The 16108-nt window shown below is 49.9% G+C and overlaps 1 protein-coding gene across 2 annotated transcripts; it reads right to left on the bottom strand.

Annotated features, from left to right (window-relative positions):
• Window positions 1-496: 496 nt before the first annotated feature.
• Window positions 497-12007, bottom strand: LOC144719006 (uncharacterized). Of its 2 annotated transcripts, none has more exons than XR_013585516.1 (4): window positions 11886-12007; window positions 10584-10631; window positions 3413-3542; window positions 497-1888 (listed from the first exon to the last, which is right to left on the bottom strand). XR_013585516.1 is itself a non-coding variant. In XM_078594722.1 (4 exons), the coding sequence occupies exons 1-4, from the start codon at window positions 11886-11888 to the stop codon at window positions 1871-1873; spliced, it is 237 nt and encodes a 78-aa protein (XP_078450848.1). In that variant the 5' UTR covers window positions 11889-12001; the 3' UTR covers window positions 1735-1870. The 2 variants fall into 2 exon arrangements, 1 of the variants encoding a protein (XP_078450848.1); XM_078594722.1 differs by having other exon boundaries at window positions 1735-1888; window positions 3375-3542; window positions 11886-12001.
• Window positions 12008-16108: the final 4101 nt, after the last annotated feature.

Consider the following 16108-nt stretch of genomic DNA (forward strand, 5'->3'; position numbering starts at 1 on the left):
CGTTACTGAAATGCATTATTTATGACAGCATAATGTTATACCACAGGCTGAAAACGCCCTAAATTAAACTATGTAGCCTTCTGGCGCATGCCCGTGATCATTTTGGTGGAAGGTTTGCCAGGCCACACAGAGAGTTGTGGGAAACTCCCGAACCCCCCGGCTTGCGGGAGGCAGACAATCAAGGGTTGGTTCATGCCCCATCTGTGCGGACCTTGAGCGCCATCCCCTTCCTTTGCGTGGTGGCCTTTACCCAGGTGCAATACACAAGGAAAAATGCTCCACGGGGAAATGTAATCGGCCAAACACACGATGTGCCAGTACAGGACCCGTGTGAAATTAGCGCCTTGAGACTCAGCCAGGAGGGGTTTGTCGGGGAGGTGAGCATGGGCGCCACAATGCGGACAGACCCGACATTTTTCCGGACCTCAGCCCCGGGATATCTTGCGTGCTGAAATTAGGCCCCGATGATGAAGTAAGGCTCTTTTGAATGTGGAGGTTTTTTGTTTCTCAATACGAAACGTTTATTTGTTAGTCTTGAAGGCAACACACACACACATGTTCCGTATAAGCGGGCACAAACGACTGCAGGCGTGGAGTGAGTGTTTGTGCGCGTGTGCGTGAACGTCTGTGACTTTTTCACAGTGATGAATGAGCGTGTGTGAATATAATGCATCCGTCTGTTGTGTGTCTGCGTTCTGTATGTGTGTGGGAAGTGGTGGCGCAGCGGTTAGCATGCTGCGCTGCAAACCCAGAGACACGAGTTGGATTCCCACTCACGACCATCACCAGGTCGACTCAGCCTCAAACGAGAACCTGGTGTGAGCATTGCCACTAGGGAGACAAAAGGCGGCCGGGCGTGGTGTTGGCCACCCCACCCCTCGTGTGCCGTGCTAACAGCACTTGCCCCAACAGTTTGTTCAGGCTATACGGGGGCTCTTTGTCTTTGTGTACACGTAGATGTTAAAATATCAGGGAAACTGGCTAAACTCGATCGTCCGTGTAAATAATAAAATACATTCACACTCAATGTACTCTCTCGTGTACAGGTGCGTACGTGCGCGTCTCTGCAAGTGCGTGGGCCCTAAAGATGCTTTCCACGTGTGCAAATATGTACACTGGCAATAAATTAGTGTGCAATTGTGCACGCGTGTTATTGCTCTGGGCTTGTCTGTATTATCGGTCGATGTGTGTGTGTATATATAGTAGCGTCCATGCATTAACTGCATATATTTGTGCGAATTAATGTGCGGCAGTGTGTGTGTAGGATATATTACAGTGTGCGTGTGTGTATGTATGTGCTAGTGTCTCTATTCGTGTTCGTGTGTATAATATCGTTAGTGTGCACGCGTGAAAGCATGCGTATTGCATGAGCTTATGCATTTTGTGCGTGTCCGTGTTGCGTGTGGGAGCACGTGTGTATGAGTGCACGTGGTTGTGTGGGGAGTGGTAGTGTCGTGTCGTGGTTAACGTGCTGCGCTACGAACCCGGCCACCCGAGTTCGATTCCCGCTCACGGTCAACACCAGTGACGATTATCTGAACTGGTCCAGGGCCTCCCCTAGATCGACTTAGCCTTAAATACGTACCTGGTACGGTTGGTACACATCGCCACTAGGGAGACAAAGGCGGCCGGGCGTGGTGCTGGCCAACTACCCCCTCGTGTGCCGTGCCAGCCTTCATCGGTGCTCTCTTACAGCACTTGCCCCAGCAGTCTGTGAAGGCTATACGGGGGATCTTTGATCTTCATGTGTGTGAACGTCTGCGTGTGTGATCACTTGTGTGTGTACACGTGTGTGTGTGTGTGCGGTGCACGCGACGTCACTCCTCTCCACGTGTCCGCATTGTTCTGGTCTCCTGGGTTCACTTTCCAGTCATGTAAGCCACGAACTCTACAACAACAACAGCAGCAACATGAACAACAATGCCGTATAAGCATAACGATTGATAGGGGGGCGTCCATGTATCATTCTCGTCTCGACGAAGGTGGCCAATATCGGTCATTTTTCTGAAAAAAATTGCTTGACAGCTCAGTCAGCCTTACCTGGTAAAATAAATAAATAAGTATACATTTGCTTCCTAACACATATACAGAGAAGCAATTTAACCTCTTAATGCCACAGTGTATCGTGACGAATACGTTGAGGGCGTTTTGTTAGTTTTGCATGTTGCCCCACTGCAACACTCAACACAATGTTGGAGTCACCAGGCTCCCATGTTCTCCACAGTTTCGCACGACGATTATAGCCTCCCCCCCCCCACTCTAATCCCCACACCCCCCACCAAATTCAAATCCTGCCCTAAAGGAACATGGCCACGCGAAATAAGAGTGTCGCCTGGAGCTGGTGAAGTCGTTCCCGCAGCTTCTTCGGCTGAGCTAACGCCAAAGACAAGACAAAGATCTCACGTATAGCCTTGCCAGACTGTTCGGGCAAGTGCTGTGAGCGACCACCCATGAAGGCCGGCGCGACGCATGAGGGGGTGGGTGGCCATCATTAAACCCGACCACCTTCGTCTCCCTGGTGTGTGGTGTTTGGATGTTTGCACAGGTGGAGTCGACCTGGGAGAGGCTGAGGACCGGTCCAGACAGTCGTCACTGGTGGTGTTGGCAGCAGGGTGATCCCAGCCACTGTGTACATGTCTACGAGACTGCGAGTGTGATCGTACCACAAGGGGTTGGTGGGTCACGCAGGTCCCCCTATATGCTGCACTACCACAATCACTGCAGTTTTCCTTGCGCTCTCGATTGAGGCATTTTAATGCCCCTTCCTCATCCAGCAGTGGACTGACAAAACTCGCTGTACGTGTGCACTCGTTTCGAATGTTCGTGATTGTTCGATTAGGGTACGGCTGGTTGGGTGTGGTGTGGGTGGAGGAATGTGTGTGGATGGAGGCGTGGGTGCGGTCGATGGGTGTGGACGGGGGATTGGCAACGTGGAGGGTGTCGTGCAGTGATTGACAGGTGTGGCATGTGTGGTGTGCTGCGCGATTGGTAGGCTTGCAAGTAAAGAATGGTGTTGTGGTGAGCGTGGTACGAGCGCTATATGTTATGTTTAGTGTGGCACGTGTGGTACTCCGCATGGGTGATAGATGTGGCTGTGTGAGTGGTGTTCTTGTGGTGGTATGGTAAGAGTGGTGGTGTGGTATGGGTAGAGGTGGTTGTGTGAGTGGTGGTGGTCTGGTGAGTCTGGTGGTGTGGTGTGCTGCATCGGTGGTAGAGATGGCTGTGCGAGTGGTGGTGTGGTGGTGTGTATGGGTAGAGGTGGTTGTGTGAGTGGTGGTGGTCTGGTGAGTGTGATGGTGTGATGCGCTGCATGAGCGGTAGAGTTGGCCATGTGAGTGGTCGTGCGTTGAGAGTGTTTTTGGGGATGCGTGTACTTGGAGTGGCTTGGCTGTGAGCACTCCTCCACACGAACCCTTGATGTCGATTTTGCCATCAGCGGATTTGTCCGCCGAACGCATGAAGTCCTCGAGTTTGTCCTCGGCCACACCAAGGGTCTTCGCTCCGGCCTGGAGTTCGTTCATCGTCAGATAACCCGAGCCATCCTGCACGATCGGGGGGGTGGGGGGGGGGTTAGGGCGCGGGACGAGAGGGGTGGGTGAAGAGGGGTGCATGGGATACAGGAGGGATGGACAGAGGGAGACATCCATCATCATCAGTCATGGTAAATCCACTGCCGGATGAAGGCCTCCCCAAGATCGCTTTATTAAAACACGACGTGCTTGCCTCAAATGAACCGCAATACCTCGCTGATCTCGTCAAGGAGCACAACCATCACGTGAACTCCGGTCATCCTCGCAGCGGCTTTTCGGCGAACCATCGAACAAAGACGAGCACTGCATTGCTTGCTCTCATGTGCACTTCTGCGGACGTCTGCAACGCCCTTTCCTCCGATATTAGAAGGCCACTAGAACTATGTACTTTCGAATCTACGTTGAAAGTTACTCTCTTTAGGACTGCGCGGATGGCTACGTACGGTGCGAAATAAATTCTCCAAACACACGTCTCCCACGATCATGTGATGTAGTAATCCACCTAGCACCTGCGCGCGAGCTGATTTATTCACTCCATCCACTCGGTGGACGTCCTCTCGGACGCATTCCATTCCTTGGCTGCCACTCCGTTATTATTCTTGACCATCGACAGACACAGCCGTATTGGGAGACACATTTGAGCGCGCGCTGTGTGCATTTTGAGAGCGCGATTTGAGAACGGGGATGGGTGTGTGAGAGAGGCAGAGTTGGAACGTTTCAATATAATTTTGTTTAACCAGGGGAGAACTCAAGAGATCAGCAAAGTCTAATTTGCAAGAGGGACCTGGGGCATTTTTCTTCCAGTAGGGGGCATTGGTTGCTGTGTGTAGTCCCAATTGAATAATTTGCGGTGCCATTTTAGAATGTGGCAAAAAATGTTGACCCTGACGCCAGGCACCCAATGCCCTCTACTCTTGCCAATGACATCAGGGGATATTTAACTTCTACTGTGAAGCCAATGGCGTGCAGTGTTAAAGTGGCTATTACACCCGCTGCGTTCCAGTTGTGAACCTCTGCATCAAGCGCGTGTGTGTGTGTGAAATGGACCCATGTAGTATGTATCCACGTGTGAGAGGACACTTGAGTGTGTGTGTGATAGAGGAGATACATAGACACGTGCGGGAGAGACTCAGCAAGTTTGTGTGTGAGCAAGAGAACGAAACACTCGTTAGGCGAGTTGTGTGCGTGGGTGTGTGTGGGTGTGTGTGCGATTTTGGAGCGATTAGCGCGCTGCGCTGCGAACCCGGCGAACCGAGTTCGGCTTCCCACTCACGGCCAACACCAGTGATGATTATCTGAACCGGTCCAGGGCCTCCCCTAGGTTGACTAAGCCTCAAAGGAGTACCTGGTGTAGCGTGTAAACATCGCCTCTCGGGAGACAAAGGCGGCCGGGCGTGGTGCTGACCATCCACCCTCTCGTGTTCCGTGCCGGCCTTCATAGGTGCTCGCTAACAGCACTTGCCCCCTACAGACTGTGAAGGCGATACGGGGGATCTTTGTCTTTGTATGTAGGTTTGTACATACATACAAACAGCCTGTTAACTGTTGTTGGATACACGCAGTACATGCGGTTGTTGTAGTGGAACAAGTTCATTGTGACATCTATGGGTGTGAGAGGGTGTGTGAAAGACGGCGAGGTGCAGACAGCCGGGCTGGGTGTGTGTGAGAGCGAGGTAGGGACCCCCCCCCTCCCCCCGTTCTGGCTATTAATTTCAACGTTTTAGAAATCCTTTGGTTTCCTCGGCATGCCCCGGGGATATTACAGGGTGTGGTGGCTAATCATCGTGTGCAGGGTCATGTGAGTTGCAGTGCAGGGCGTGCTCTGATGTGCAGGGAGGAGGGCGAATGTGTTGCGGCAATGCCCCAGCACAGTTGAGATAGGTCAACGTCAATAGCTGATTGATGAGACGTAGCCCCCCCCCCCAGTAATTGCTGGGGTTATGGGTCCTCGAAAGAACATTGTTACATAGGTTTAAGGGCAAGCAGTCATGGTTAGTATTGCCCGTCTCAAACTCACCCAGAATGCTGCTCGATATCGTTAGATCTGAGAATCCGAGCCGGGGTTGAGCACGCATAGTGTTTGGACGGACGACTTTCATCTATGTACGTGGTATAATATATACGTTGAACTGATTTCTCGCCGTACGTAGCCAAGCGCGCTAGTCGGGAGTTGTGCGCGGAAGGAGAACAAACCTCGCGGGCTCGGCTCCAGCTGCTCCTGTCGGATGGCGTGCGGAGTGGGGTGCGTTTGGTCACCGCGACACCGTGACAGTGATTCACCGCTCAGGAGAGTGCATGTTGAGTGATGGAGGAGGAGGGGGGGTGCCGCAAGGGATATTTGATGGCGCACGTCCCAACCCAGCAGCCCTCTCGCCGTGGCCCCGGATTGTGAGGATGCTGTGGGGGTGACGTTGTCAGCAGAGGGCGGTGCAGTCACATCCGTTGCTGTACAGGATGGTCCACATGTGTTGTGACCCAGCCCCCTTTAATTCACTTTTCATGTAATATTTTTTTATTAAAAGATCTGCATAAGGTTTATTTACACCAGAAATCAATATGCGGGGGGGGGGGGGGGGGGTGTTAGGGTGTAATTAATTGGGGGGGGGGGGTGTCACAAGACATCTAGACCACCCTGTACTGTATTTAGTCTTTGCTCCAACGGCCCGTTGTCGCCCGCCCCAACTGACCAGCGTGGTGATTTATGGCCAAACGACCCGCACGGCGTGAGGAGGCCCTCAGCCGAGAGTGGGCTGCACATTTCTTCATTTCTTCAAGGGTTCAACGGTCACGCTTTGAGGTCCGGATTATAGTCAGAGTTCAGGTGACGGCAGATTTTTAGTGTCCAGATTGGACAGTGGGTTATGATGCCAGCTTCAGTATGAATCATCAGAATAATGTATGGTAAGAGGCTGCATTAGAGTCCGGTGTCAAAGCATGGTTATTTATGGTTCAGGGTGTGTTCGACTATATTTAGATTAGGTTTATATTTGACGCAGATAAAACCCATTGGTGCAATAAATGGCCATTTTGATGGGCACCTGGTTACAGAAACCTGGTTACAGCACACAAACACAACCATCCATGGACAACTGCGTAGGGTCAAGTTCCAAATGGCAAGGGAGTGCACCAGCATGGTACAACCAGCACAAAGAATACACGGCTAATAGAATGCATCAAATACAGAACACACGCAGTATATAAAACTATTAGGATTTTATTCTGGTAATAATACTAAGTTTAATATAGTGCTTTATTTCCCCCAGCCAGGCGTCGCTGAGTCTCAAGATATTTGAAGAGGGTCATGCTCCGCTGGGATGTTTGGAGACTCCCACCTCCGTTTAGCACGGTTGGCGACATTCAGTGCGAAATAAGTTCAACATACATATATAGATGCACGGTTCGATTCAGGCTGGGCAGTGTTTAACACCACAGTTGTTGGTAGGCAGCGCTCTCAGTTAACCCCTGACATTGATCGATTCTTGTATAAATAATCCCCCACTCTCCCGCTGTAAGCACTCATCTATCGCATGCGCGGCACAATAAATGTTTAACTGTTTATGCAAATTATATGCAACTTGACATACGCTTGTTCCCTTTGGCAGGGTGGTGGCGCATTGGTTAGCCCACAGCGCTATGAACCCAGTTAACGCGAGTTCGATTCCCGGCCACAGCTCGTGGTATTTGTACTAGCTCTGGATTTCGTATTCACTCCAATCTGCGCTGACCAGCGTGGTGAAGTATGGTCAAACAACACCCATGACAGACACAATGCAGTGAACTTGATGGAAAAATCAATGTTATGTTGGGCAGACAGGACGAATGATCAGCACGAGACTAAAAGAATACCAAAGAAATATTAAATACTCCCAAATACAACTAGAGGCCCACAGAAATTCGGTTTCGGTTTCGGCGCCGAAAGTTGGCAAATGGCCTCTTACGGCATAGTTTCGGTTTCGGCCGAAAGTCAATTTTTTACTTTCGGTTTCGGCCGAAACCAAAAATTCAGTTTCGAACGGCCTCTAAATACAACTGTCGGCAGTGGCAGAACACGCGTGCCAACAAGGACACTAAATTGATTTGGATAATGTTGAATTTCTGTGCAAAACTAGTTACTACTGACCAAGACTAATTAAATAATTTATCGAAATTGAGAGAAATAAAAGTAATTTTAACCGTTTGGATAGTTACAGGCTTAACTCTGCTTGGAAGCGAGTCATAAAATAATACACTGTTTAAATGCATGCCTATACAGGTCACCATACATCAATGGGGATTACCTGTACGTGGACAATATCAGGTACTGCTATTGCACGCAAACAACAGGAGATACAAGAACAATGTGCACGCATAATGTGCATCCATAATGTATATGGTTTACCAAATTAATAACCCAACCGGCAATGGATACCCATTGTGATGTATATGCATTCATTAACTCCCCCCCCCCCCTTCGCACGTGAAAGGCTCATACGTGACGTCATCACATCTACGCCTCTATTTAAGGAACGAAACAGGAGGATTTCTCCACAAATCTGACTGTCGCCTGATGATGCTGGTTGTAATTACTGGCGAAACGTCGTACTTATATTGTAAATGTTGTAGATTTGCTCTCCAACACACCGGTGTGCTGTACTAGTAACGAATCTGCATGCTCTGTTTACATGACAAACATTACTAAATTGGCTGTGTCGGGTGGTGGCGGGTTTAATGACACATGTATGTCTACGTGATCTAACCCAAAGAAAACCTATGGATGATTATTGGTCGCGAAAGCCTTCGTGATAAATTGACAATCAAGTATGTTCACCCCTCTCCCGCTCGACGATTCCACGAGTTGTCACAAGACTGGCCCGATTCCAGTCAAAAAGCGACACTTGATGCAGTAATTTTAGCTGTGACGGTCCCACCTGATGACGGAGACTTGTGTTGCCTCCGAAACGTCGTGATTTATTATTTTATTTTATTTCCATTATTACTTTTATTAACTTTTAATTTTATTTTTTTTACCTACGTGACTTTACCGAAAAACCTAACAGTACGATTCTCTCTTGTCTGTCTTGTCTGGTGTCTTACGTGTACACGTGTGCTCACCCCACCGGCCTCGATATAACATTGGCAACATTAAGCCGGGCTGTGGTGTTCATGCTGCACGTGGCTGCCTGTAATTCAGCACTTTCGCGGCAGCGAGGGCTGGTGGATTAACCGCACAGATGTTGTGAAACCCCTTTCCCGTTGGGCGTCGAAGTGCCATGCCCCTGGCTCGCCAGCAGAAGGCGGTAGAGCAAACGTGTGCACTCATCGCCATCTGTACGGGGATAGAGCGTTTCCCCCTCGCACAAGACGTGGGATTTTTTTTCCCCCCGGATTTTCCGGCTTCTTCCTCCCCACGTACATAATAAATTCATCGTAAATTGGCTGAAAACATCTCAAAAATAATAACCCAATGTGGCAGGACCCTCCTGAAAAGGGAGTGAAGGGTGTCAGAACCGGTTTCAGATGTCACTGGCGATTGTTGTTCGCAGTGGCAGGGAAACGTGCTTAGGCGGTTATCTGGGTTCAGATCGTAATTTCCGAAACAATGTTGTTCCGATCCCCCCCCTCGCCCATCTATTTACATAAGTTTGCATAAGATGCACATGGTGAGCTGTTCGTCACGCCGTGCGGTGTTCGTGGGTGTTTATTTGTCTATGCCTCACCGCGCTTGTCAGTGACGATTGGCGAAGGTGGGAAGCATAGACGTGGCGTGTTGCAGAACGAATACATTACAAGGTTGCGCTCATTACACACTAAGTGCTTGCCACAAATGAACCATGAAACCTCGCTAATCTCATCAAGGAGCATAAACCATCATCACGCGAATCCCGGTCATCCTTAGTTCGATGGCTGGCCACTAAGACGGTCACGGCATCGCGCGCTTTCAGATGCGCTTCTGCGGCCGTCTGGAACGCTCTTCCGATATGAGGAAGCCACTGGAGCGATGCACCTCTAAATATAGATTAACTGCTTTTAGTGTTTAGTTTGTTGGCCTTCCCCCGCACCTCCGATCAGCACAGTTGGCTACGTAGAGATATAAAGACGAATTGATTTGTGCTACACTGCCCTCTGCTGACCATTACCGAACTCCTGCTCTGCATGGCGGCGATCGCCCATCCAAGCACTACCCAGGGTCAAGTCCGCTTAGGTTCCGAGATCTGAAGAGATCAGGCGCATGTCGCGTGATTTAGTCTAAGGCGACACGTGGAAATGAATCGTCAAGTCTGGATTCCAGCACGGACAATTCGATGCGTGCGTGGTGCGCGCTGATGATATATTTTAATGGGCGCGTGATGAATACTAAATTCATCTTCTTGGTTCGTTCGGTAAAGAGACGTAGAAGGGAAGTAATAAAATAATAAAATAAAACAGCTTATTGTAGAGTATAGTAAGTATACTGATTGTGCTATGCAGTTTATACTTTAGTTTTTTTTTTATGTAGTTTATACTATAGTTTTCCTTTGTTAATGCTACTCCCTGCACCCTCCCTTGGTGCTGCTGATCCTGCATAATGCATGGGCATAATATGACTATGAAACCCCCCCCCCCCACCTCCTACGCATTTCCCATGAATATGCTAAATTCCTCTTCATATGCACATTCTTTTTGTTAAGGCGCTCTTCCACCTCCAACCCAGCTTATATATAAGCTCCTAGCTTGGTAGTGTCTCATTCTTCACCTGAAGACGGCTGCTTGCGTTGTAGCCGAAACGTCGTGAGAATTATTTTATTTTATTATGTTTTATTTTTATTATTTTATTACTTCCCTTCTACGTGACTTTACCGAAAGAACCAAGAAGATGAATCCCTGCAGTCACGAAAGCTTTAAATCGAAAGAATACTAAATTGTTAGGGCCCGGTTTATGTTGGGGGTCTGTTCTTGGGTTAGGGTTTAGGGTTCGGGTAAGAGGCAGCATTGGGGACCCGAAGGGATGAGGATAGTGAGGGGATGAAGGTGTGAGGGAGTGAGGGGGTGAGTGGGTAAGGGGATGAGGGAACTCGAGTCTCGTAGGTTCCCTACCTTGTCCAGGGCGAAAAACATCTTCTCTGCGTCTGCCTGTTTGTACGCCTGGCAGACAGACACAACACACAGACACAACACATTTTTGAGACAGCCAAAATGGACATACAGACAGACGGACAGGCAAAAGAGACACGCAGACACGACAGATGATGCACACTCAGCCAGACAAGACAGACAAACACGCAGACATATACTGAGACACGTAAAAAAGAAACATACAAACAGACACAGACAGAGGCGACATGCACATAAAATAAACATTGTGACAAAGCGACACTCAAACAGACACAACAGACAGACGGAAGGATGGGTACACACAAGAAACAGACAGGCAACGTACAGGACTACGAGGGTGCGTACTCTCACACGCATGCTCTAACCACGACTGTCAGTGGCTTCTCGGGCAGGAGTGGGGGGGGGGTCAACCGCCGACGGGTCGGCAATGACCCCGCGACTTCATTTTCCATATTCCCCGCGGCCACGTGAGGCTCCCCACCACATGAAGAGGGCCTCACTCGAGCTCCCCTTTTTAGAGCATGTTGCTGCTATAAAATGTCCACGTGATGATGATGATAAGCCACCTTCGTTGCGCAATAATTTGTGGCCAGGTCGCTTCTGAAATAAGAGCTATACAGCTCAGTGGGCCTTACCAGGTAAGATAAAAACTTGATTAGTTTTCGTTTATAGTTTAGTTTAGGAAGCCCCTCCGCCAGCAGTGGCACGAGCAGGGAATTGCAAGGCCTGCACCTTTACCTTTGTTTACGCCACTGGTCACAACCATTAAAATCTATGCGTCCCATTGACTATATAGCGACCACGGTGCCTTGTTTGCCCCACGTGATGTATCTGGGAAGGCGAGAGGCAACGGTGCAAGGAGGAATTTCCCCAAATGCTTATTCGCATTTACCCTCGGCCAGGAATCGAACTCTGGTATTTAAACATCTACATTTGGAGAGCGGGAAGGGGGTGGGCGAGTTGAGCCAGGGCTTACATTTCTCACTCGATGTTTTCCAGAACGCTACGGGGACGGCTTGGAGTAGGGATTATCGGCGTAAGGCACTACCACTAGAGCACCAGTTACGCCCTGGTCAGTAATCTATATGATTGTACATTACCCGATGTTGCTATAATCCCGTTAAACAAATCTAGACGCAAATGTAGACGCACGAACTCGCCGCCGTCGTCGGTGTGATGATATTCGTTCACGAAAACGAAATTCCAATTTTAAATAAAGCACCGGGTTGAGACAACAAAAGGAGACGTGGGGATGGGAAGTGGGTTCAGTGGAGGCTCACTCACCATTGAGGAGGTTGAGGAGGGTGGAGAGGGAGAAACGAGAGTGCCTCGATGAGTCTTCTGTGTCGAGTGGCGCTTCCATCTGCTGCTGGGTTTTATAGCGGTGATGTGCGCGCGTGTGTGTGTATCGTCTGTCTTAAAGCGGACGTGTAGGTGTGCGTGTGTAGTTCGTTGTGGGAGCAGTGGTGCAGTGGTTAGCGCACTGTGTAACCTAACCTAAACCAAACACATTATTTGGTGGTGGTACTCCGTCGGCAGTGGGTGCACAAACACAAATTACAAATAAAACCTCAACACATGCGTCAATAGCATTGCTTGAACAGCAAAAGTGTATAATTGACGTTTCGGGAAATGGTCTTCATTGCACATTTTTATAGAGTTAGAGAGAATAAGGGTGGGAGACTGCACTGTAACCATGCGACATTCTCCAACGTTTATCCACTCTATTTCTCTGTCCTTTCTGTGCGCTCTGAAGAAAGGCCATTGCACAGAACATCGCCTATTGTTTAAATGTTTCATTTTAAGGTCACAGTGTTCTTGACCAATGTGTGGAGTTTTAATCTAAACTAGGCCCTAAAAATTAGGAATGTATCTTGCATCGATTCGTGGCGAGATGTTAACCACCTCGCTTGGCATACAGGAGGTCGTGGCGTCAATCTCGACCCTGACGCCTGTATTTTTTGAGTCTGCATGTCTTCACCGTGGTCGCGTGGATTTTTCTCCGGGTCCTTCGGGTTTTCCCTCCACATTTAGAATCACGCGTTTAGAGTATTTGGCTGCTATACATTTCCACGTGATAAGCCACTTCGTTGAGCTATCATTTGTGGCCAGGTCGCTTTTGAAAAAAGCTATATAGCTCAGTGGGCATTGCCTGGTCAAATAAAACTAGTTTCGTTTTTAGTTTAGTTGAATAACAATGCAATCGATTCTTTTCTCTCGCCATGCACGCATCGATGTGTGCCTGCAATTATGCTTTATTCAAATGAAAGCCTCTAATACATGCACCTGGAATGCACCTGGTCTCATCGGGTCTCAGAAGCTAAGCAGGTTTAGCCCTTGAGAGTGCTCGGGTGGGCAAACAAGCTTGCACAAAGCAGGTGTTACATAGGTTTAAGGGCAATTAGTCATGGTTAGTATTGCCTGTCTCAAACTCACCCAGAATGTTGCTCGATATCGTTTACGTTGCCATCAGAGGGCAATGCAGTAACATCGACTGTTGCACGGTACTATGCCCCAGCGTCTATGCTCCCGACCTTTGCCAACCGGCACTGACCAGCGTGGTGAAGCATCGACAAATAACCCCCATGACCCGCACTGCGTGGTGAGGCCCTCATCCAGCAGTGGATTGACAACAAGGTTCCACGCGAATATGCAAAATATGTGCAAATTCTTTGCTTATGCAGCGATAATGGTTAGGGGGTGTGTTGGCAAAGTTGTTAACGCCCTCCGCTCCGAACTCGGTTGCCCGAGTTCGATTCCCGCTCACAACCAATGTCTGAAGATCTGCTGGATCCCCCTCCCCCCAGGTAGATTCAGCCTTGAATGAGCACCTCGTGCGGTGTGTACATATCATAAATAGGAAGACAAAGACGGCCGGGAGTGGTGATGTCCACCCACCTTCTTGCGGCTATGCTCGCCTCGCTAACTGCACTTGCCCCGACAGCGTGTTAAAGTCTATATATGGGGGATCTATGTATGAGTATATGAGCATGTGTATGCCGACGCGCATATATATAGGGTCGTGTGTATGCGTGTGCGTAGATCTAACGTGGGTTGCATGTGTACTTGTCTTTGTCCACCTGGCAGTGTGTTCCTACGTGTGTGTGTGACACCTTTGCGCCTACACGCCTGTACGCACGTGCGTTGCGTACACGAGGCTCAGCGGTGGCGAGCACATCGTGCTATGAACCTGGTGACGTGACGGTGACCTGGGATAGTATTCCCCAACATCAGTGGCAAGCGGCATCTGAACCGATTCCCAGGTCGATCCAACCATTAATGAGGACCTGGGGCGGTAAGATTCAGAATTGGGGAGACAAAAGGCGACCGGGAGTCGTGATGAACCGCTCCAGCCCTCTCGTGTACGCCTTGGCGAACTTGGGGTATCCACTCGACACCGCGTGCGTGTCTAATGGGGGGCAGAGGGGAGGATGCGCGTGCTGCCATGGTACTCTGTGAACCCGTTCGGACAACACGCTGTCTATCCTGAGGGTCTTGACCCTGGACCGTTAGTCTATTGTATACGATTTGTCACGAGGCATTGTTGACGATGACAGTGTCACGCCTCGCTGATTGTTTTGTTGTTGTCTGCGATGGTGACCGCCGGGTTCAATTCCTGGCCGCGGTGCGACAATGCCAGCGGAAATTGGTATCTGAGCGAGGGTTTTATTTTTTTCGTGCTTTTAGGTTCACTCAACCGTAAACGAGTTGCGTGGCGCGCCACACGCAACGTCCGAAACCACTGGACAAAGGCGGCGTGGCGTGCGTGCTGTTGGCCGAACACTCCGCCGTGTGTCTATCCCAACCTTATTAGGCGCTCGCGAACGGAAATTACCCCGGGTCTATGAGGCTGCACCAGGTATCTGTGTGTGCATGTACACGCGGGCACGTGTGTGTGTGAGACGGTGTGTGGTGTGGGGAGCGGTAGTGTAGCGGTCAGCGCGCTGCGCTATGAACCCGGTGACCTGGGTTCGATTCCCGCTCACGGCCAACACCAGTGACGATTATTTGAACCGGTCATGGGCCTCCCCTAGGTTGACTCAGTCTCAAATGAGTACCTGGTGAGGTGTGTAAACATCGCCACTGGGGAGACAAAGGCGGTCGGGCGTGGTGCTGGCCCGTCCACCTCCTCGTGTACTGTTCCGGCCTTCATAGGTGCTAGCTATCAGCACTTGCCACTACAGTCTGTTAAGGCTATACGGGGGATCTTTGTCTTTGACGGTGTGTGGTGCAGCTGGTAGTGTTGTGGTCAGCGCGCTGCGCTACGAACCTGGCGACCCGAGTTCCATACCCGCTCACGGCCAACACCAATGACGATTATCTGAACCGGTCCTGGGCCTCCCCTTGGTCGACTCAGCCTCAAATGAGTACGTAGTGCCTTTGTCGTGGTGTTGGCCACCCACCCCCTCGTGTGCAACCGGAGTTTGACTCCCGGTCGCGCCTGGACATCAGTGAAGTGAGTAATATCTGAATCGGTCCCGAGTCTCCTGTAGGTCTACTTAGCCTTAAACGAACACCTGCTATAAACATTAGCCGAGCACTGGTGGAGACAAAGGCTGCCGGACGTCGTGTTAATCACAAGGTGTGTCGTTCCCCAAACATTTATCAAAGGTGATATTTGTGTGCACCTAAACTTGAATATGCCGCCGTCACTGAGTGACGAATGGCAGCTCTTGTTGTTGTATGTGTGTGTGTGCCTGTGTGGTCCTGGTCCATCCCTAGGTCGACTCAGCCTTAAATGAGTACTGTTCCTGCGGTGTGTTAAAACATCAGCACCATAGGTGCTCGATAACAGCACTCGCCCCCGACAGTCTGTTGAGGGATCTTTGTATTTGCAGTATTAATGAACGTACACACACACGCGTGCGCACGCGTTATTTTTGATAGCAAGTATCCATTTCGCAGGAGGTGACAACACCGATCAACCTGCCCTCTCGCCTGCCACTCAAGTCACTCACCATCGATGCAGAGGAGCGATCGCAGGCAATCAAAGTACGATGGTTTATTTCGCATCAAGACATATATTCGCACGGTATATATTAAATCGCCGAAACTTTATTACACACGTATAAAACATTGCTCTATATCCGTTTGTCAATCCACTACGGGGTGAGGACCTCCCCCACGCGCCTGCGGGTACCTGAGGGTTGAATGACCATACTTCACCATGCTGGTCAGTGCGGGTTGGTGAAGGTGAGGATGACACAGAACATCAGATCTCGCTGCACTTCTGCCCTCTTGCTGCCCACGTGTTTTATTCGCAGTGGTGGCCACCCATCCAAGCACTCTCGAGGCTGACACCCTGCTTAAGCTTCTGATAACAATGGGGGGGGGGTCGGGATCCATGTAATTATATTGCGTATGCTACATGATGTTACTTTAACTATCACGGCGCTAATATGGAAATTGATTCGATAATTATTCGATAGCCACGCGCCCATCGCCGGTATCGTCGATTTTGACAGCCCTTGCGGGTGTTGCGGTGGTGCAGTGTTTGGCACGAAGGG

The sequence above is a fragment of the Lampetra planeri genome, chromosome 5 (genome assembly GCF_965212315.1).
Source record: "Lampetra planeri chromosome 5, kcLamPlan1.2.h2, whole genome shotgun sequence".
Taxonomy (NCBI): Eukaryota; Metazoa; Chordata; class Hyperoartia; order Petromyzontiformes; family Petromyzontidae; genus Lampetra; species Lampetra planeri.

Bases quoted from the DNA above. Each gene is read 5' to 3' on its own strand.
- LOC144719006 (XM_078594722.1), bottom strand. The intron at 3,543-10,583 runs GTAGGGAACCTA...CCGATCGTGCAG, and splicing joins TGTTTTTCGCCCTGGACAAG to GATGGCTCGGGTTATCTGAC.